The following is a 24590-nucleotide window of genomic DNA, read 5'->3' on the forward strand; positions in this document are numbered from 1 at the left end:
CGCCTGAGTGAGAGGTAGTAACTCTCCAATACACCAGGTGGCGGTAGTTGGTATTCATCATTCAGAAAGAGGCACCGGAGGATTCAGGACTGCAGATATAGTACACAAATAGTTGTTCTGATCATTTAACACACCACCCTTGCTAATGCAGCCACCTCTTATCGAAACATGTCTGATAAAAAGTTGCAAATGGCACCGGTGCAGAGGCAACTCATCCAGTTAAAAATGTACTAAGGTCATTAGTCAGTGATCACGCAAGTTGTGGCTCATGCAATGTGTGCACCTCATGTGATCCTTAGTGAGTGATCAGACTGAGAAAACAAAAAAAATGAGAGGGGCTATATTCTTTGTCTTCCAAGTCCTTCAGGAACCTCTGACACAATGAAGCACAATCCAGGCCCTCCAGTTGGAGTAACAGATCAATGGGTTTGACGGTGTCTGACATGTTTTGTTCTTTACTGAAATCAAAAAGATGCAATGGAGAGAAAGTTGTCAGGGTTTTTACTTCCGTCACTTTCCATATGTACAAATCAGTGCAGGACCATGGGTGCCTTGGAGTCCTCAATTGGCAGTTATTGCTGCTAGTCAATATCTATGGCAGCAGTCTTTCACCGCTCCTTCGAGTGTGGCCATCCACACCAAAAACCAAAAACACTTTTGCATTTAGATCTGGTCGGACACTTTCTTAAAACGAGTTCATTTCAAACACAGGGTTTTTCAATGCCAGACTGCAAACTGCAGCATTGCAACCTGTTAAAGATTGGCCATCAATAATTACTCATTATGGACACTGCAACGGTGACTTCACCTTTTTCTGGGGTTGTAACATCTTGTGAAAGATACCCAGCCAGCCTGAGACTGAATTCTACAGCTCCTCTCTTCCTCTGCGACACGCTGACGAACACCTGACCTGCTTTACAGAGACAGAGAGAGAGGGAGAAAGGGCATCTCGTGGGAAGAATGGATGGAGAGGGAGATAGCACAGGTAGGAGGGCAAGAGGGAGAAGTGGCAGACAATTACTAGGCCATTGTCTGCCTGGCGTCTGCTCCTCCGTCATCAGTCAACCGCTCCCCTCACTGGCTAGCTACAGACACACACACACGCACACACACACCTCAGTTCACACACTCACACAAACGCAACCCACCCACCACAGATTCCGTTCGTGCAACTCCTTCCCTCTCCTGTCTCCCTGTCTGCCTCTTCTGTGCTCAGAATCAGTGGAGCAGGTCAGATTCACTGAGGCTCAGACTTTATATATAGATACAGTGACCTCATGCCAGCATCTCCAAGCCGCTTCCTTGCCAGTCTTTGACGGATTATGTCTGGCGCCGCGGGGTGGAAATGTCACTCAGAAAATCTCACAGGGAGGAAAGAAATTCCCTGCAGTTTGGTACCGACTTCAGCTTTCACTCCACAGCTGAGATGTACATGTGTGTTGGATATGCTGATTCTGTATGTCAAAAAAATCCATCAAAATGAGTGGCCTTGACTTTATAACGAGGCGGGTGATCTGTGGCTTTTCCTTGACAAAGCAACCAGCTGCACTCTCAGCCCGGGTAATTGATTGTGACGTGCTAAAGGCTAGTTAAAAAAATATCATCGTACGACTTCACAGATAAGCATGCTTGGTTGTTATTTTGGTACACAATCAAGTAGAAATGGTTGCTGGAGTCTGTTGAAACTAGAGCCGGACACAAGTGGATAGTAGAACTCTGGCATACACACAGGTCTTTTGTCATGGCAGACATTTTGACTTGTAAACACAGCAAAAGCACAGGTACATCTAATAGCAGTAACGAGGGCTTCACTACTTTACAGTATGCAGTAGGTCTCTGTAGTGAGCTACCATGCACAACACCAGGGAACTGTAACAGAAACACCTAAATGGAATCTAGCCATCGTTATTGTTATTAATTTCACCTGTGTCAAATTGGCACTGTTAGGCTATCTAATGGAATTGGCTAATGGGTGAGCAAGCTAATACCAGTGGACAAGGCACAGAGCAACATTACCATTCATCTGAAGTTGTGGCCACCTGGAGAATGTAAGTCCGATATATTTTATATAATGTATAATATATTATCTTGGTCTCAGACAACTGCTGACTGCTGACTGTTCACATTTACTATTCAACATTTTCTTGAGTGTGTTTATTGTACACTGCATTTTATAAATGCGAAAATGACAGGTTGACTGTAGGCTACACCTGGCATCAAGTAAGCGTGTGAAGTTAGCTGAGTAAGTTTAGTGTCCTTTGTGTAGGGAATAACATTTACGAAGAGTGAACAAGATAATAATTTTTTTTACCACATGGTAACTTAACATGCTATGAAGAATAGCTTGCAGTATGTGTGTTATTGGCAGCAGGAAGTCATTAAGCTTGAAGCACACTGACAGACACTGTAATGACACCTTTGGAGTCATCATGTGAGCTTGCTAGTATTGCTAACATTGGTTTTCTGTCCAATTGGTGCTCGGTAGGTGGTCTGCAGTGGGTTGATTAGAGCTTTTTTGCCATCTTGTTAACTGAAAGCATCTTAGAATATCTGTGCCTTCGCAACAATTTCCTGAGAGTGATTGCGTTAGCTTGCTAGGTGTGCCATGTTCTTTTGTCCGACTTTGAGCGTTGTGGTTAGTGGTTAGCTAGCCGTTACATTTGGGTTAGGTTTGCTTGTAATTTATTTTCGTCTGGTGAGCGGGGGCAGCTGAAAGTAAGTTGACAGATACTGACGTGACAAATAATCTGATGTTAGCTAATGTGTTGGGAGACAGTTATTTAAGTACACAGCGAGTGGACATAGAGTCACATTAGCATTGATTTGTAGTTGTACGTCTGGCCCTCTGATGGATGCATATCTAATATTCCCTCTCCTTCTGCTGTTTTGGTTTCCACCACTTAATGAGTAAAATATGACTCATTATGTTAGCTTGCTATGTTCTTTTTTCTTTCTGGTGGTGTGCTTATTGTAGCTTGTTTCCCATGTTATTAGCTAAAACATGGTCATATATCTGGAAAATTCAAATTGGAAAACAAACACCATTTGGTCTTTTGCATAGCACACATCTTGACATGGCAGGAGAAACACAGGTGCAGCTAATACTATTAATGAGGGCTCCACTCTATTATTTTTCCCAGTTAGCTGGGCCAATCAGCCAGTGTGCCGCCAAAACCCTGGAAAAAGGACATTTTAGTGGAATACAACCATCATTAATGTCATTAAATACAGCTGTGTGTTCCTCTCCTCTGCATTATGACCTAATATAATTAAATTAATAATGTGGCTAATGTGTCAGCAAACAAATGTACACAATCAAACTTTCAGCAGACGCAGAACAACACTGAAAGTAAGTCAAATATTTACTCTCCTTGTAGCTCTGGATTGCTAGATATTAAGCTAAACGTCTTCAGTTGCTAGCCACTAACTTTACAAGAGTTGCTATTTTTTTGCTGCCTGGCTCAACAATGCCTCAACAGTGCCTTTAGAGTTAAGATATTTCTTTTACAAAATGGAAAGTGAACATGATTTCCTTGTTTATGTAGCTTTATTGATCATTTTGTCAACTCTCGCAGGAGGAAGCCTTACAATCTGATTACAATTTCTAGCCATGTGATGATTAGAAGTCTTATTCTCCTCTTTTAACTCTGCTTTGGTCTTCACCAGCTCCTGAGAAAGTAGTAGTTGCTGTTTGGTGCTCGGCAGGTAGCGTAAAGTGAGTTTCACTTTTTCTGCTGAAAACAGCTGCCTAGAAGCAGGGCTGATACTGTAGGAATGGTGAGAATGAATCGTTCAGTAAATGTGCTGTAAAACCAAAACTATGAGCAAACAAAGGCTCAGCAGCTCTGTAAAGCTGCAGAGCTGGATGATAATGTTGTGTGGGTTTGTGACTGTGGCTGAACCCTGTCACATCACATGCAGTCATGTAATTTAATGTTAAAATGGGTTTTAATGGAGCTGTAAAAGACAAATGCAGTGACTGTGCATACTATGTGGTACTCATTACAAATTGCATATAATTGCTGATCCCCCCCAACCCCACTGCTATGCTTTACACTTATGTACCATTGTTTGATCCATGTTCAACTGCATAATGGTTCCCTCATCAAAGTGCAGAAGTTAAACGCCATTTCCTGGATACTAATCTGGTGTCGTTTTAACGTACGCAGGGAAAATAGGTAAGCGAAAACATAATGGCTGCAGAGATTTAATTACTTTAAGCTCACAGAAACCTGCATGAAATGAAAGCACCATCCCCGCCACATCCCCCCTCCTTGACTCTCTCTGCCCTTCTGTATGTCTGTCCAGTTAGGGGGCGTGGGGCCGTCGGTGAAGGTGCCTAATTCACTTGATGAGACGTGGAGCATAAACAATTCCCCGGCAATTAGAAAACGTGCGCATGTGAGCGGAAGCAGCAGCCGGTCCAAAGCTGTCGGGGCACTGCTGTCAGATGTCAACAACAGCTCAGGGGCAGGAAGTGGCACCGTTTGGGGCCAAGTAGGCCCAACGAGGCACCCTCCTCCTCCCTCAACCAACCTCTCCCACCTCCGTCTAATCTCTCTATCACACATACACTTATGCATGCTTCCAACCCTCTTCCACCATACATCTTTATTCTCACATGACAAGCAGAAACCCAGAAGCTTTAAATTGAATTGGTTAAATTACATGCATGTCATATGGGACTCGTGCTTTAGCGAGGGTATACATGCAAACCGATTTTCCACTGTTGTTCTGAATATGACAATGTTCAGAAATTTGATACGGGTCAAGTAAACAGCATATTTCATTTGGATATTTCCAAGTAGGCCTTATTTGGAATGTAGCATTTCAGATAAAGATGTGGGATATGCCAAGTCCAACACTGGTGAATACTTATAATAACCTTATTTTAATGCATCCATGTTCTGCTGCCATAAACGACATGTCAGGACATATTTATTTGGATTATCCACTGCTGCATGTAAACAGGAATATTCATCATTTGCCATGTGAACAGTTTAGCAGGAAATGTGTCTTTTTCAGAATAAGGGCAAAAAGCTGAATATTTTGTGCATGTTAACATGGTCAGTGATTGTTGAAAATAAAAATAAACCTCAGACTAATCAGTTTTGAGAATCTTTGAGGAACAGATTGTTGGACATCGTGTGCCATTTGAATGATTATCACATCTCTTCTGTTGACTTTTCACCCCATCTTTGAGTGTAGTTCGGAGAGCTATAAACACTTTTGCCTTAGGATGTGGTCAGCATCACGTCATATGAACTAACTTGTTTCAAGCATACCCAGGCCGCAGACCAGACTGTGTAAGGCATTACACTGAAACACTAACTAAAGGAGCACAGAGACTCAGAAGTGACAGTGACTTCATTGCATTGTTAGCAATAGTGTCAGTCAGTCTGCCTGTGAAAAGTAAGTTCGTCCAAAAAAATGATTATAGGAAAATAGCGAGAACACCACTACTACTATTCGAAGCATCTGGTGTTACAGAGCCAAACCCCACACTGTATGAATTTAGCTTTTGTTATGAACTCTTGGTAAGTTTTTCCTTTTCCAGTTACAACTAGACGAATGTACTCCATACTATTCAGGTCTGTTTTGATACTCAGATACAGTGTACCAGTGTGGATTTGTCCATTAAAGGGGCACTCACTCTTACCTGGTTACATTATAGAAAATGTAGGAGTTTGACTTTTTAGAGCTTGACTAATATTAGGGTACCAGGAGGCAGAATATCTCAGTGAATCCCCAAACCCTTATATAAATGTGGAGAAAGGTCACACATCATATTAAAATGCTGTATCTTCAGGGCTTGAGACTAAAGATGCTCTAACCGTGGACCATGGTTACAATGTGTTTGGAAAGGAGATCTTCCCTAGGATGCCTCTGGGATGAAAGGCATTTTTCTACGACTGTATCTATAACTGTTGCTTAGCAAATGACAAACTGAACCAATGCTGACTAGGTACAACAAACATCTAATGCTTTTACTATTGTCTCACATGGCGCCGTGTCAGCGCTTGTTACTAGGCTATCATTGGCTGGCTGCTCAGCAAGAGGCCTCGGAAAAATGTGATGCGTTAAAATCCTAAAAGACGCAATAAACTCACTATCAACGAGGGACACACCCTTTTTTATCCCTGATAAACATTACATTGTCAACATCCACACTAACAGCTAATAACTTACAGCTAACAGAGCTAATAGACAACACACAACACAATTAGTATATAGTAAATAAATGTACTTAAGTACTAGTTGATAGATGGTGATAATAACAAAGTAAAGAAACTACATTTTGATTTTAAGAAAGTTTCTACTTATCTGGACAGTTGAAATTGTTTTTAAGGATGTTTGTGGGCAGTGGTGATAAAAGTTAGTGTGGAGCCCTGGTTATTTATAATATGATCGAGTCTTACATTCCTGGAGCATGTGCAACTCTCCACAGCCTGCAGGTCCACTCTTCTGCAGACAACATCCGCACTAATGCTGATGGATCTAAATCTTACAAATGACTTACATTACTGGACTTACAGTAGTGTTTTCAGGAATGTTTTTGTTAAGTCTCGTTCTTCCTGCTCTTGTTTGCATTGTATAGAAAACAAAAGTTATTCTACACTCCTGAAGACTGATTTCTAAATGTAATGGTTTTGCAAAATGTGAAAGGTACTCTCAAACAGAGAGACCAAGATGTGCTTTCAAATTTAGCCAACTCAGTGTGAATGTAGTCCGTCTCCCTGTTTGAGGGGACTCAGGCACCAATTAATCAGTCTTTACCTTCTCTCGTCATCTCTGACAGATGAAAAGCAGCGCACATAGGAAGTGCCACATTGTGCTGGAACACGCCATCTGAGCTGGCAGCACAGCAAAGTGTCCAAACAACCTCACCCCAAACAGTCGCCCACTCCAGCTCATGCTAATTGGTTGCAAATGCCTTTTAGGATGAGCCAGTGATGGAGTTGTATAGACAATGCTCATGCGCTTTAATTCCACCATAATTGCGTTTTCTTTTTTGGTCATTTATGTTTTCCATACCTGAAGATGAATTCTGGCTCTGCTTACACACATTCAGTGAAAGCTGTATGTATGTATGTCAGTTTGTGAACTGTTGGAGGGAGGCTTCGGTCACTGTTTCATGTTAAGGTATTTAAAGCAAAGAGTTGTTCGTAATCTCCTCATCTAAGACTTGTGAGTATGTGTGGATATGAGTATTCCTTTGAACCCTGATCATGCTACAGTGGTCCTTCAAGTACAGAGACAGGGTTCCTTTGTCAGAGATCAGACAAACAGAATTAAAATGCACTGATGTGTTTCTTGGCCTGCGTAATTGGCTTCCGGTAAACATGTCTGCGGTGGTTCATGGTGCAGAATGTGGCATTGATTTGGCTTTTGTCGTGATGGTTTCTAACCAAGTGAAAGCTCTCAGATGAGGATCTTTTGTTGTTTATGTCCGCCTGCCTTTGGACTCTTCAAAGTGATCGTACTCGAGCCAAAATCACAATGTTAATCAGCTGAATGGAAGAGTTTTGTGGATAGAGGCTCTCTGTGAATAGTGTGGGAGACAAGTGTGTTTGATTCGGTGTGTGTTGTTTTATATGTTTGTGCATTTGAATTGCATTGTGTTTTATGTTTGATTTATAAATGCTCATGACTGTACTTGCGATATGTGCGTCAGTATGCACATGTGTGTTGTTTTCTGTGCGTGTCGTTTCATTTGCATGTGTTCTGGTGTCGATGCCCGTGCGTGCTGTACGTGAGAGTGTTTGTATATGCTCAGTATCCAGGTCTGGGTTATGTCCTCAGGCAGGATGTGGAGGCTGAGAGCCATGTCTCAGTGTTTTATATGTGTGTGTGTGTGTGTGTGTGTGTGTGTGTGTGTGTGTGTGTGTGTGTGTGTGTGTGTGTGTGTGTGTGTCGCCCATCGTTGCAGTGTGCCAGTGTCTCAAGTCCTGTTTGGAGCTACTGGCCTCCACCCATTGATCAAACCTGGCAACCTGAGTCATTGACAGTTCCACCACTTCCTGAGGAAATCTGTGATCCAAACAAACAAAGCCTGGACTCATATGTCAGGCCAATAATAGTGTGGAAAAACAAATACAGTCATCCACTGAAGATCTGTTGGACCTGAAGTCTGATTTAAAGATCTGCGTCAGTCACAGCAGTGTCTAAGTGCCACACACACCGTCACAGCAATCATGTTTCTGAAACATTATGTCTGTAAGTACTGATTTGTGTTGCCAAATCCAAGTAGAAGAAACTGTAATTGCTAGGGATGCAAGATATGGATTTTTTGGAACCCATACTAATAATTACAGCAGATAACTGATAAAAAAACGATAATTTTGTGTCTACATTTTAATATTTTTTTTACATTTTTTATATTCCAAACGTGTAATTTATGTGCACCTGAGGGTAAAAAAGGTGTAGTGAGTAAAGATGAATGAGTTAATATTCCAAAGCTTAAACCATCTAACTGACATCACTATTGCCCACAAAACAGAGAACAGGTCTGACTCTTCACATGTTTATTTATTTTTACTAGTTAAATACACTGAAAAACATCAATCATACTTTTATGGAGCATTTTGCTCTTTGAAAATAAATGCCTTGACATAATCTGTCAAATGAGACGTGTCAATTGCACAATACAAAAATAGAGGCTTTTATAGAACAGAATGCCTATTATTATATGGCAGCTTATTCTGCATAAAACAATAATTAATGGAAAATGGTTAGGGAACAGTTATACTACTAAGTGCGTGAGGATGAGGTTAGTTTTTCTAAAACCTTAGTTTTCATAGAACATAACCCCATCAAACATTTACGTCTGCTACGTAGCGGTGACTCGGGAGAGAACACCAGGGCTCCAAATGTGCCATTAGCCAGCGAAATCCTTGGTCTTCGACCACAGAAAAGAGCTGGTTGTCAAGTGCAACAAATTCCATGATTTTGTCGGTAATTGCTTCGGCCTTTGGGTTATCTTTAGAAAACTTCCTGCATTTCAAATGCCTGTTGAATACGCACTATTGTAGGCGAGGAGCGCTCGTCCTGTTAGTGAGGCAAAGCTAGCTGCTGCTGCTTCATACATTTTAATATACTTTCGTGGAGATTACAAGTGATTTATAAAATTTGTTCACACAACTCACGCATTTTTCGTCCTTTCGGAACCCTTGCGGTACATGTATTGCAAATCGCTATCATGTTGTCTTCTTTGGAAACTTTAGAAAAAATGTCCTTATGTCATTCTATCACAAAATTTTGAAAGTTTGAATGGAGTTTCTAGCTGAAAGCATAAATGAATAGTTAACAGTTTATAATGCTTGAAAAAGTGTGAAAATGTGGGATTTTTCGAACATTCCAGCATTCATTATAATGGGGAAAAGTTCACAGAAAAGGCTGAATATTTCTGAAAGTATGAATGATATGAGTAATTTTAACAATGTCCTTATTGAGCTGAATATTTTGAATTTGAATTAGGTTTCTGTGTTGAAAAATGCGAAAAGAGTGGGCGGAATAATAAAAATAAAGAATTCTGTGTATAGAAAAACTATATTCGCTTCCAGCATTCACAACCAATTAAAATTTCCCATTATTGGGCCAATAATTTATTGGCCCGACAATTATCGTGCATCCCTAGCAAACACTTAAATATATATTTAATATAATAACATATAATAAGTACGCCTGTCCTGTCTTGTGCTTAATTTGGGTGTGACTTTTTTCTTTTGCAAAAAAATAACCATTAATACATGAATCAAATGTTAGTTGAGCAGATATTATTGGAAAACAGTTGTACATATCCACTGTCAGTCAGTGTTTTGCAGATACATTCACTATGAACATTTTGCAACTTTACGTGTACTTATGTGGATAACAAAAATCAATTGGTTGGTATTTTCTTCTCCAAACATATTTGTAACCACAGGGTTGGTTGTTTTTGCAAAGTAAACAGGCCATCTTTAGCAATGTTAACGTCATGGCTGCAGGCATGGCATGGCACGTTTGTGCTCCTCAGACAATGAGTCTCACTGACATTGGTGATCCCCTTAGTCTTCCTGTTGCATCACCATGAGGCTGACCTTTGTCTTTCGTGCTAATTCCCAAATGTTTACATGCTCACACACTAATGATCCTGAACAAGGTTAATATTATACCTGCTCAAAGTCAACCTGATAGAATTATTATTGTGAACATGTTAGCATGCTGACGGTAAACTCACATAGTCCCCCAGCATAGACACATTTTTGTGTTTTTAAAGAGTTTTGCTTCATATATTGTTCAGTAAATGTTGATTGTTCAATTTAATGGCACCATTAAGGTTTAGACTGGTTTAGTATAAACTTGGCTTTCAATTTACAATTTTGTCTGGAACAAGGCATGAAATCTCCCAAGAAAATGAATGCAGGCAGCTTGGCACTATTTCCATCTGCTTTCATGTCTCCATTATAGACTAAACGAATCAGTAAACTCACATTTTGTCATGTTTTGTTGGTAGTTGGTTCTCTGAGAAATGATCCAGTTGTTTTTGTCACAGCGGCGCCAGCAATAAAACCACTTGGGAACGCTAGGGGGGGAAGTTCTGTTTCCACTTTGAATTGGCTTTTTTAATTATTACCTCACAGCTCAATGTAATAAATTCACCAAACACATCAAATGGCCTCAAAAGATATATTCTGTTTCATTCAGCAGACTGAATGTCTTATGATTGTAACATGCTAATACAGAAGCTATTCCACGCTGACAGATTTAAATGCTAAAATTATTGTAATTTGCCAATGATTATAAAAAATGTAGTGTGTTAAATTGATTCTTTTGTTTTTGTTCGTGGTTGTAGATTGTGGTTTAACAGTGGATTACACAATATATAAGTGTCTCTGTTTTCACACCTTCAAGGAAGGGGGGGTTGGGACTTCAGTCTCAAAACATCTTCATTGATATCAGTGGTCAAACTGTTGGACAAACTGCAGGACAGATAGACAAACAGTCAGACATTCAGGCAGGCGAGCAGGCAGATAAGCTAGCAGGTATGTAAGAGGACTGTTGACAGCCATGATGTAAAATGAAATGAGCGGAGGCAGAAAGGGAGAGAGTTTGGAGACAGGAAGAGAGTGAAGGATGGGATGCTGACAGACTGCAGATTGAAATACCCCAAGTGACTTTGTATTCATCAAACTGACATCCTATTTGGCACGAGGAAGAGACAGGGAGAAGGAGATGGTCCATACCTGCGCTGTGATATCCTCAGTACAGAGGGAGGAGTAGGAGGAGGAGGGGGATGTGGGACAGGCTCTTCCTCACTGCCTGGCGGATCTCCTGCTGTTCACACGGAGGGGGAGCACTGTTTGTTTAAGTGGCTCTGCATGGCAACCACTTGTGAGCGGCTCCTGTGAAAGCCTCCGCTGGCTCAGGATGGAGATGGGGGTGAGGGTGGATCTCCAGACGAATAAACACGGACTCACATTCTCCTCTCCTTCCTCACCCGCACCCAACTGGTCCTCCTTACCCCTTTCTGAGTATCCACCATTACTGCACTGTAATGCTGCTCATCATCCTCATCACCATCTCTGTCCCCTTCCATTGACATACTATAATAATACTGTCATTGGTCATTTTATTAAGCCACTCTGACCTCCAGTCTTGAAAGTTTAAATGGCGCTCATCTGGGCTCACACTGCCAACAAGGGCAGGTGACACAAGTGAAAGGCCCTCTGTGTATATTTTCCTTGAACAACTGCATTGCACTGTTTCCACAGAATGTGTAATTGCTTATTGCAGGATTTTTTTTTTCTTCCCATAAATTTGGTGTGACCTTCTTGAACAAAAGCTTTACGGGCAGCTTTAGCTCAGGAGGTAGAGCAGGTCATCCAGTAATCAGAAGGTTGCTAGTTCCAATCCCCGGTTCCCCCAGCTGCATGTCCAAGTAGCCTTGAGCAAGATACTGAACCCCAAATTGCACCTTTAGCGTATGAATGTGTGTGTGAATGGGTGAATGTGACGAGTGTTGTAAAGCGCTTTGAGCGGTCAGTAGACTGGAAAAGCACTGTAGAAATGCAAATCCATCCACACTCTACGTCTGCAAATCCTCTGAAGATGCCTGAAATATAAAAACATGAATGTATCCAGTGATTGACAGGAAGGACTGTAACATTACATTCCACTGACAAGAAAACACTTAATAAATCACAAACTTTGTCCACACCAACTGCAGTTTTATGTTTGCATTGATGGATGAGCGCATCCTGGAAGAACAAGAACTTCTTGGGAATGAATACCAGGAAAAAGCCCCCGAAAGAAGGAAACAAGCTTCTGTTAACTCCTCTGACTGTGTGCAGACAGCAGCAGCACTTAAATGAGAATGACAACCTTAACTACTAAAACAAATAAACAAGTGAAAAATTAACCACAGTCCTCTGTTTTAGTAACACAACCACCTTTCTTTTTCAGACATGGATGAGTGTGAGAACGACTACAATGGGGGCTGTGTCCATGAATGCATCAACATACCTGGTAACTACAGGTGCACCTGCTACGATGGATTCATGCTGGCCCATGACGGACACAACTGTCAGGGTAAGAACAGTCTTTGTTTGAATACATTCATCCTGTGTGTGTGTGTGTGTGTGTGTGTGTGTGTGTGTGATGGACTTACTGAGTGGCTGCACTGAATGTCTATGGGGACTATGTACAAAATAGTCAAACAGACAAAATTATACCCCAGAAAAGTCTTGTTGTTTACTTACATGTTTTGTTATGTCATACCTTGCTGGATTTGCGAGATCATGTGATCATGCAACTCCATCTTGCCAGACTTAAAACTATGCACTTGTATGAATCAATCAAACTACTGGCAGCTACAGGTATGGTTCAGGTGCAACAACAGGGAGAGGAGCAATGGTGGCTTCTCTGCAGGTTAGTGTAGCTCCTATAGCAGGGGTGTACAACTAAAATTCACAACAGAAAGCTTCAGAAAAATCCTTCTCTTAAAATAAAAAAATAATTTTAGAAAAAAAAATCAGTTTTTCCATAAATAATCATAGAGTAACTTTGGTTTTCCCTATTTCTTCGTTTTTAATTCCATTTCACATCTTAATCATCTCAAACTAATTTAAAAATAAACAGTCTCAACACATCTTAACAGCTGTACAGTCTGTCTTCCCCTCTTATATCCCACTCCCCCACTTTCTCTTGGTTAATGAGAGAAGTGAGCTCTAGTTTTATCTGCCAGTAATTTAGATTTGGGCTGGAATGTGTCAGCTACATGTGCGGCTGGAGCGCTTCACATTGCTGCTTTTAATAATCGCCGCCTTCCCAGAACATACAGTATATGAGGTAGACTGCTTTTGAACTACCTGTTGGAAAAAATAACAGGAAAGAGTCCGTTCTTGATTAAAAGCTCTGTTTTCATTGTCCACTTCTGTTTTTACAGCACGCCATGTGAAATGTCTCTTTTTCTGACTTGCATATTCCTTCGACTGTCAGTGTGTGTATTTTTTCACTCCCTCAAGTCACCCCGTTAATCCGAATGCGTCGATCTGACTGGCTGAGTAGTGCCATGTGAGATGATTTACAACACATGCAACTGATCTGTTAATTTCCGGGGGTTGCTAAACCAGTGCCGTAAAGGCTGGAAGAGCAAGTTAAAATAGAAATGCTTTGTCAAAATGTAATAATTCTCAATACTTATCAATACAATATCAATAATAGGTCTGGGTCTGGATATGACGCTGCTGGGTCCGGTCCTGGACCGTGGTCCACATATTAGTGACCTCTGTCCTATAGCATCAGTTATATCAGAACTGGAGAGTATATTTCTTTAAACAAAGATCAAAGAATGGCACTAAAAGCTTTTTTCGATGGAAAAGAAGTTTTCACTCTTCTCCCGACTGGCTTTGGTAAGAGTTTGATTTACTAACTAGCTCTGCTGGTGGTAGCGCTCCCCTGTTGATCTGATTACGTTGAAGTTATAGACAGATGGTTCATCCAATCACTGACCTAGTACATTTTGTGCCAGCCCTTTTTATAACACTTTGTTAAGGTGACTTCCTAGATGGTTCTGTGAAAACAAACCATATGACTTGTCAGGTTACCTTCATGTTGCATTGTGGGATTTTGTCTGGCTATGTTGATGCTCAGTGGGACTGAATTACAAAAAGCTGAGACATATCGACACACTTGTGTGCTGTACAAAAAACAATCGAGCCCTTTTCATTTGTTTTCAAAAACATTAAAGAGGTCATATAATGCTTTTTGGGTTTTTGCCTTTCCTTTATTGTGTTATGTCACATTTTTGTGCACGTAACAGGTCTGCAAAGTGAAAAAGCCCAAAGTCCACACCAAAGGGAGTTACTCTCTCCCACAGAAAACACTGCTTCTTCACTGCCTGGTATGCTGGGTTTGGAGTCAAACCTTAATTTCCGTAACTTATGTGCATCAGCATTTAACAAGCGTTATATAAATATATATTTATTATAAAATATATACACTCCAGTCAGTCAGGTGACACACAGCTTGTACTGCTGTAGCAGCGTTATTTTAGATCACACTACCTTGCTTGGCATGACCCGCCCTATTCTGTAAAGGGATGCTGCAGCAATGCACCATATGAATAAATGATGAATAATTTAATTGTTATTATTACAGTTATTAGTTTTTGCCCATTGCTTGAACACGTTTTGCAAAACTTGGCTCATTGTGTCAAAACTCTACACACAAGCAAATAAGACACAACACTGGGAAATAAACCATTCAAATCTATGCCAAATTGAAACTCCGCTATCAAAACCTAACAATCCTTTGTCAAAATGTCACTCTGATGACAAAATGATACCCACTTGCATCATATGAATACACTTTCAGATCAGCAGCAACACACTAGTCTACTTTATATAAAACACTGCAGTCTTTCGTTTTCACTGTTTTAATTCAGTTCCAAAGAAGGCATGTTTTCACAACAACCAAAAAATGAAATACTCAATTCAAAATCATTACATTTACATTACATTACATTACATTACTCTATAGGATTTAGAAATGGCGAGTAAGAGGGCAAGTACACAACTTCAAATTGATCATGGTTGGTGAACCAGTTCTGGACCAGAGCAGCCCGATGGAAACTAACATTATCCCAGACAACAACAAACCTGGGCTGCTCTGGTCTATCCTGTACAACTGCATCATGAAGTGCATCTAGAAATGTGATTATGTGTTGCGCATTATAGGCACCCAGTTTGGCATGATGGTGCAGTAGCCCTCGAAGACTTATGGCAGCATACAATGTGATATTTCCCCCGCGCTGCCCCGGGACGTGCACAATTGCTCTTTGGCCAATTATAATACGTCCCCGTCGTCTGTTTTGCTAAGGTTGAATCCAGCCTCGTCAATGTAAATACATTCATGAGGCTGGGCAGCTCCATCCATGTCAAGATTCTGTGTAACAAAAAATACATATTGTGGATGGCTTTACTCAAAGCACACAACTAAACTACTACAGTACACATACAGAACCGCCCCACCCCACCACACAGGTACCTGTGTAGCTTTCTGAATGTATCTATGTGGTACTGATACAGTGGTACATATTCAGCTGTTACTGGACTGCACCCATTCTATATTGTAAATGTAAATGTAAAGGACTATAACACTTTACCCGCACATATTCATGTCGAAGTTCTTTGACCCTGACACTGTTCCTCTCAAATGGGACCCTGTACAATTGCTTCATGGTCATGTTGTGCTTTACCAAGATGCGTCTGATAGTGGTAATGCTTACTTGATTTATGTTGTTGAATACTTGCCTATCTGCAAGTATTTGTTGCTGTAGCTGGTGGAGACGGATTGCATTGTTTGCTCTGACTAGGTTCACTATGGCAAGTTCCTGCTGTTGGGCGAACAGGCGTTGGCGTCCACCCCCAGTAGGTCTTCTAGCCATTCTGTAGAAAAATGCAACCACAAATTGTTATTGTTTGCTTCTTTTTTACAGTACTGTATATACTGTACTTAACTGTATTTACCATACTGAAACATCTCAACACGTTATCACGGTATGTTTCACAAAACTACCACTTTTGTTCGAAAAGGAGCATTAGCCACCCTGCAATACAGTACATGTGATACGGTAACGTGATATGGTACAGTACTGTAAATACTCTAGATACAGTCTGAGTAGAGTAGAGAGTTGAAGACATACCTGTTTTCCAGTCGGAATGTCCTTATTATGGATGAAACTGTGAAACGGCTTAGATTAGGGTGGACTCTCTGCCCAGCTTCCCTCATAGTCAGGCCATGGTTTATGACATGGTCCACCAAAGTTGCTCTCATGCCATCCAAAATAATGGTCCTTTCATGGCCTCTTCGACCACGTCCTCCTCTCCCTCTCTGTCTTCCTCTTCCTCTGCCTCTAGCTCTCCCTGCCTCCATGCTTGCAAAGTTCTCAAAATGGCTTAACTGAGGCCTTTTTGTAGCTGGCTGATTGGTGTTCAGTTTTGTAAGTATTTTCAGGTGTATGTCTTTTCAAGTATTTTCAATTAACCAATGTGTGTTGTATTTTGACTAGATGTGTTTTCCCAATGGTACCCTGAGATTTCATTTTTGAACTAAGTGTCAATGTATGAAATAGTGTGTAGTGTGCAGGAGCAAGTGTGTTACAGAATTGCAACTAAAGTGCAAAGCAGCACTTTTGTTTAAGATATAGTAACAACAACTTCAAGTTATGTTATTTGGTTTAAGCATGTGTCTATAGTGTTCAAGCAATGGGTAAAAACTGTAATTAAATTAATAACATAAATGTGTTTTTAGAAAATGAAAGTAAAGTAATGTAAACCTATTCTGCTAGGACCCCCAAATAAAGGTACGAACCTGAAAATTAGCATAATATGACCTCTTTAAAGACTTAAGCCCCTTTCACACATGCATTGTAACTCCGGATTTATTCAGAATTTACCCAGAGGAGCTGTATGTGTGAACACAAATGTCTACATTATTTACCCCGGAATTTACCCTGCCCGCTCCCTAGTCCTAAATCCGGGTGAGCCACATGTTTGAATAGAGCAGACAATTAAGAGAGGATTTTAAGGCCTGTGGGAAGCCTTTTTTTCAACTGTATGGTTCATTTTAACTGTGTTTCTAAATGTTAATCTATGCTTGCTGTGCATGGGTGAGTGTTAAATTTGTGTGTTTGTGTGTGCGTGTGTGTATGCATCCATCCACCACTCTGTATGTGATTGTGAATACATATGTCTGTCTGTGCTTTAGAGAGTGTTCTGAAGGATGTGTGTGTGTGTGCGTGTGTGTGTTGTGTGTATGTGTCCCTGTATCTCCTAAGCCCGTCTGGCTCAGCTTGCTTTCTCTGGAGAGTCCCTCTGTCATCGTTTGGAGGCTTTCCATGATTTGTGCTGTTTTGTGCTTGTTTCTCTGTACTGTTGGGAGGGCGCTCAGGGTTGAAAAGTTCTCCTACAGATATCTGGCTGTGCTTTACTACTGACAGATCCAGCCGATTTAGCCCCAGTGCTGTGTTATTGACTTAATGTCAGCCAGACTAATGTCTTTTCTGTCCCGAGCAACACGTTGTTCTGCATGGATGTGCTCAGCCACATTTTATCCTGTCAGCCCTCACTGCTGACAGACGAGAGCTAAATAAAATCAGAAACATAAAAAAAAACATGTGATTCTGGATGCCCCTGTGTCTTTAGTGGGATATATTTTGGCATTTCTAAGTGTTGTAACTCATTCCTTGAGCCTTTGGAGAGATTGAGTGAGAGATTGAGTGGTAATAGCAGCAGCCAGCAGTGCAGAATGGCTGCTGAGTTGTCGGCTCACCTCACAGGAATGACTTTTAGACAGCTGAGATAAAGCAGAGACTCCCCGCCATCTGAATTCAAATTTTCCTCCATACACAAACATGGCAAAAGATGATGAATAAAAATCGATGCCTGTGCTGAGGTTCCAGCTGGCCCCTTTGGTTTCTATTGGATGAGTAAAGTTTGGCTGCACATATAAAGTTATGTTTTACAGAAGTTAAACTGTCATTAGTCACAAAGTCGATGAAAACATTTTTTTGCACCACAATTCCACTGCCAAATACTGCAAATAGCCAGTATAACTAGTGACCAGTATATTTCTGTGAATAGCTTTTAGCCTATCAGTTTTCATTCTGTCAAGACAAAAGAGATGTCATTCACTAGGAACAGTTTTATTTTATGTCAAGGCTTTATACTGACTAAAAGTTCCTCTAGACCTGGGAATTATTTTCCTAGCTTTTACCACCATGCATATCCATCACCATAGCATTTTGCTCCCTGGCTATTTTGGGATGCAGACAGAGTCACTGGATGGAAACTGCTTTACAACAGCAGGAATCACAGGTCTTACACAGGTTGAAACAAGGTCTAACCTAACTGAAATATTTAGCCTTACTCAAAGTAAAAAAATAAAGTTACATAATGCAGGTCTAATCCTGTAGGCTCAGAGCTTCTTTCTGGCCTGGGTTCTTTGTAAATTTAGAAGTACTGTATGTCATGAGAGTTAAACCAGCACAGGAAAGCAACTGATTGCTGTTTTGGATACAAAGGTCTGGATAGAAGGTAGTTCATTTAACTTTCATATTAGTTTTTACTGATCAGCTAATTAATCAGCTGTCAATAACATAATGTAATTATGTCAACTATGGATGTAAATACAATCCAACAGATGTATGCAATGATAACTGAGCAGACTCCATTCTAATTAATGTCTGTATTTAACAAAATGTTATTGTGATTAATTCTACATCAGCTCCATCATAAGTCTTTTAAAACGGTGAAGCTGAGGTTGAACAGCACTTGACAGCCATGACAGGTAGATAGGTTCACATCCGAGTTAAAATAATCATCAGTTGCTGTAATCATTCTATTATACTATGAATATGCTTCCAATGTAAGTGTTGGAGGATGACGTCCACAGTCTATATAATGTAAATTCTAAAGTTTATCTGAAGCCGAGTTAGTCTCAGACAAGTCAATAAGGCATCTAAGCAGAAATTATTGCAGTGTAGATATGTACTGTGTAGATACAGTGGTTTTTAGGACAGACCCTTTAAAATTGTCAACCTATCATTTAAGTTGTGATAGTTTCCAAATTAAACAATATCAATATTCTTGTTCTTACCACCAAGAAATACAAAAGAAGAACAGAAATTGGAGACTTATCTTGGTAGAAGTTGTGTGTTTTCCTCTGAACTTCCATAAAGTTTGGGTTTATTCTGTTAAGCCAGCATCTAGTGGTCATTAAAGGAAGTGAAGTTTAAGTCATTCCCACATGAGCCTCACTGTGGTGGTTGCCTCAGGATCCAGAATCTAGACATTATGAAGCTGGTGCATGGAGACATGACTGCAACAACTACAAAAGGAAACTCTGGTTGTAAAACAGATATTTGCTTGAGTATTTTCCATGTTGGAGCAGTGGGTCAGACAGTATTTTGTTTTGTTTATTTCCTGTTGGCCTGTCTGTAAATGAGCGCTGACTGTCTGCAGCCGTGAGCTAACTGGTTAGCTGCTGTGTCGCTTCATATGTTGTGGTTAACTTAAGAGAAGGGTGCGAAGTTAGTGGGATTTCACCACACGTGTTTGTGCCACTAATTCAAACGCTACAAACTGAGTCATGTGAGGATTGTCATCACCTACTCTTTATGGCCCGGCGAGAGGAAGCCAGCCCGTCTCTGACTTTAACCCAGAGACATTCTTTATTGGATGTTGACTGGATGCGGGCCATGCAGTCTTAATGAAGTGCTGCTAATTAAAAGCGGGTTGCTGAGTTCAAACGAGGCAGTAAAGTGTGAAATCAGATGCAAGATCTGTGTGATCACAATCAAAGCCCATACAAGCTCTGTGACTCTTTATTTTGTCTTTGAGTTTATGTTTAAGTTATTTTCTTTTCTCTTTCCGTTCTGTCTTTATTTAACTCTACACTTCTATTCCTCATTCTTCCTCTCCTCTCCTCTCCTCTCCTCTCCTCTCCTCTTTATTACTGTATCCTTCTCACTCTATTTTCTCCCATTGTCTCCCTGTCCCTCCTAAATAGACTTTTACTGTTTCTCACTGTCTGCCATGATCCGCCTATTTTTCCATTTACTCTTCATTTGTCTTTTTTCTGTCTTTCTCTCTCCCTTTTTCCTTTGTCTGATCTGTTATAGTCTTCCTGTCTGTCTGCTGACCTTGTACTAACTTCCATCTAATTACCTTAATAACTGTCTGGTGTCCTTTTTCCTTCTTCCCTCCCATCACTTTGTAAATCTATTTGTCAGACAGATCACTGAATGTTTTAACTAAACCTTCAGCTGCCATCAGGTAACACCAGCAAAAATACAGACTGATTGGTAAATAGACATAACTCTGAATTTATTTAATGAGATGTTAGCTCTCTGAGCTGGTAGTGCCTCACCTTCCTGGTGGGATATGTTAAAATTAACTTAGAATTTGCTCTGGACATTTATGATCCATTAAACAATCATTATCTAATGGGTGACTTTCTGACCTTCACAGTTCTGACCTGACAGTGCTATTCCCTCTTGTACATGAGTAATATCCAAATTTAGCCTGGTGCTCAGTAGATTTTCCTTTGGACAGCGGCGACTCCTTTGGTTACACAGTCCAAATTTACATGACATGGGCTTATTATTGTGCAACTAGTTGAACCCTCAAACTATGTTGTCTGTTACATTTGTGAAGAATGAAAACAATCTTAATAACTTAATGACCTGCATGATGGTAGAATGCCAGTAATGTGTCATGGTCGGGGCAGCAACAAGACCTCAGACTGAAGCTGTAGATAAACAACAGCCAATGAATTATTACAACTGTTGCAGCATGTTAAGAACTATTGTTGCAGGAACATCTTGCATCAGGCAGCATCCAGGCCTCAGAGAAGAAATCTTGATGGATGGCTTTCGGATGTTGGATCTCAATTTAGACATTGTGATGGGTCTGGGCTGTGTCTGAAAACAATGACAGGCAGAGCAGGATTTCTCTAAAATCTGTCACACACACACACACACACACACACACACACACACACACAGTGAAGATGTGACCGGTTGCTTGACCTTGCCAACACCTCCAAAAATGACGTAAGATGACATGGTCAGCCAAACTCAGAGAGCCTTAGCCTTTCCTCTAGATATTAACTACTGTGTAGGAGCAAAGGGAGAACCATTTTAAACAAATAAGGAAATGAAGCCATGATTTGAGAAACAGAGATCCTCCATTTGGAACATGTGTAAGTGTATTATTTGAGTGTTTATGGTGTTATGTATTCACTACTGTTACAATATTTCACTCTTGATCATGTGTCTTTTGCAGTATGTACAGACCAGTGGCAGCTAGTGACTCAAAAAATTGGGGTAAACGGCAGAAACACCAACCCACCGTTTACTCTAGTAGCGAGATAAATCATTTTATAAATGATACTGAGAGTTGTTAATGGTTTATTTCAACCAGTTGCTCTTTCTTAATATTTTTGATCTCTAAGTAAGTTGGTCAATTGATTTTACAAATCCAATTCCAAACAAGTTGGTATGCTGTGTAAAAGTTAAATAAAAACAAAAAGTAATCATTTACAAACGACATGTGTTTACCAACAACAGTTTTCCGAAGTGTTCCTGAGCATATGTAGTAATCCTTTATACAATCATGTGTTTCACAACGTAGGGAACCTCACCCCATCCCTACTTTTGAACGACAAGCCCAGTCACACAGCAATGGGTGTATATAAGGCCCGCCAGTCCATTAGGAGACAGTTTGTGAGTGTGATGGTTTGCCTTGTCTATAGGCGCGAAAAAGTTTATTTGTGTATGAAGATGCAGTGCCAGCAGGGGGCGATAATGACTAGAGCAAGGGACGAATAGGGTAGGCAAGGCCAAACGTGGCAGTGACACGGTGGACAGGCAGGTCTGTTCCTGTACATTCAAATCAAATCCGGCGATGCGGCGAAACGCTGCAGGAAACGCACCGCCGGATTTGGTCTGAAACCAGCCTTATATGGTTTGATATGATACCGGGTTGGAACAACTGACCCTTTCGAGGATGCTCCTTTCATACTCATGATACTATCACCTGTCACCAGTGAACCTGTTTACCTGTGGAATGTTCCAAACAGGTGTTTTCGGAGCGTTCCTCAACTTTCCCAGTCAGCATACATTTACAAAAATCAAAAAGTTGACAAGGTAAAACATCAAATATATTATCCTTACACCGATTTCAGTTGAGTATATATCAGAAAGGATTAGCAAATTAACACATACCCAGCGTCACAACTTTTTGGGAATTAGTGGTTGTATGGGTGGAATTTAATTGTATAATTTTAATGACATTTATTTTACTCAGTCCAAGTTGGTTTTGTGCCCAGTGAAAGTTGGTGGAGGTTCTCAGTCATTTAGGACATGGTAATTCTAAGAGCTATATGGTAGTCAACTGAACTTGTTTCAGTTTCTTGAAGAAACTAAAACAAGTCCAGTTGTCTACGATACAGAACTTAGAATAACCCAATGAACGCTTTCTTCTTGCATGGTCTCAGTTTGCTGTGTGTTCACTGATGGAGAAAAAAAAGTGGACCAGATAATCAGTATTTCAAAAACAGACAAAACGAGCCTGTCTGTAAGTGAAAGTGTTGAGACATGACTCATCGTTTCAATGTGTTTGCAAACAGGATGTCTGTTTTTGCAATGTGGGATACCTAATTTTGGGACAAAATATTTGAATTCCACATTTCAAGCATCATTGAGTAAATAATAATAATAGTATTAATTGCATTGCCTTCAGAGGAAGGCAATGTCCAGGGGATGAGGTTATATTTCAGGGTTGATGCTTGTTATATATGATCAGTCTGTATTTAGCTCACTTTGAGAAGATATACAACACTGCAGATTGGGTCATGCATTCCTGTGTATTGACTCATTGTCACCAGCCTCTCTGATGCTTTATGTTTACTGTCATCACCAACTGTCGACGTAAATAGTGGCCTGTGATGCATGGTAACCATATAAACAGAACTTTGAGAGACTGACATGTCGGCCTATTGTCAAACCGCAGCCTAAGCCTAGCTCCAACCTTTGGCTTCACGCTGCCCGTCAACAAGGAGCTCAGTGTTTGTTATAATGCTATAGTGTCTCATTCAGCAGATTTACTGTACGAATGAGGGCACACTTTGTGTCACATGATCACACACGCTCCCTCTCTCATGCCATTTGTAAATGCATACATGCAATTAATTGTGACAGCCCGTGTACATCCAGAGACGGTGTCTAGGCTCATGTGGCTTAACTGCGATGAGTTCAAAGATGTCAAAGATTAAAATCACATGTCTTCTTTGCCTAGTAGAAATGCTGCTAATTGTAACCCCTCTGCCTTCTGACTGATTAATCATAGCTAAAAATATAATGACAAGCCCCTGTCATCAGAGGACATTTGTTGTAGCAAGGCTTAAGGGTTCAGAGGCAGAGGCTGCAGATACTGAGCAGTGTAGATCAGTGCAGAGCTTTGGTGTAAGACTGACAGTCTTAAATGCACTTGGAGTGAACTGTACGTAAAGTCACCATCAATGTGCGACAGTTCCATTTGAAAACAACATTTTTGTCTAACTTGTTTATTTCTCCCTCAAAGTTAACACTCAATTTACTTCTTATTTTCTTGCACGCTCTGGGCCTGCCTGTGAAAAACAATAAAGACCTTGTGGCTTTTAATGGACCCAAAGCATCATATTCAGAAACCTCAGAACCTTGTGGTGTTCTGAATGAGCCTTGGATGACAAACTACACTTTGGAAAATTGCAGAGTGTTGAAAAAAGAAAAAAAAATCAGTTTGCGTGAGTGTACAGGAAGTCACTCCATCATCTCCCAGATGCACTGTGTCAACAAGTTAAGGCACTAATTGATTTAAGATTGCCTAATTGTACTGTGATTAAAGAGCGGTCCTGTTCTGTTCCTTTCTTCCTTTTGATTTTGACTTTATTTATTTGGTTTTGGCGTGGACACAGCTGGGCTTAATGTGCTCTCTGTGAAGGTCTGGTGCGCTCGCGTGAGTTTATTTTTCTTCCGACGCGTCCTTTTCATTCCACGGCGAGATCTGAGAGGTGGCTGCACAGCGGGGAGTTAGCGACCGCAGCAGAGGTCCAACATTTAACAGACAGGAGGAGGCAGGGAGAGGGCAGATAAACTGAGGCGAAGTTTGACAAGCTCACATGGAGCTAACAGGACTACATTAATGAAAGCTGCTGGATATGTTTCAGTATGACGGACCAAAAAAATACGAAATACCTCCAAAGAGACAGAGACACAAAGGCAATAATTAAAATGTAAGCATTTTGTTTTAAAACTGGATCATTGGTGCATAGTGCACCTCCATAGACAACATGAAGATAAGCCACGCTTTCACAACTAGAATGGTACCCCGCGAAGACCCAACAGTCCCGTTGAATTCAAATAAGTCTAATCTGATATCAAATGCAATAGCTCTGGATGACTTTAAATTTTAAACCACCCATTACAGCTTAACCATAATTAAGCTCATCAGATCTAGGATCAGCATTAAATTGTGTTCACTCATAGGTACCAGCCACCAAAATGT

General features: G+C 40.6%; 1 protein-coding gene across 2 annotated transcripts in view; it reads left to right on the forward strand.

Moving 5' to 3' along the window:
• scube1 (signal peptide, CUB domain, EGF-like 1) overlaps positions 1-24590 on the forward strand; it is a 121515-nt gene that overhangs the window by 10278 nt on the left and 86647 nt on the right. For both annotated transcript variants that reach the window (XM_084346292.1, XM_084346293.1), the window contains exon 3: positions 12445-12570. In XM_084346292.1, coding sequence (XP_084202418.1) covers positions 12445-12570 — 126 coding nt within the window. The remainder of the gene's footprint in view (positions 1-12444; positions 12571-24590) is intronic.

The sequence above is a fragment of the Pagrus pagrus genome, assembly GCF_965226575.1.
Source record: "Pagrus pagrus genome assembly, chromosome: 23".
NCBI classification, from domain to species: Eukaryota; Metazoa; Chordata; class Actinopteri; order Spariformes; family Sparidae; genus Pagrus; species Pagrus pagrus.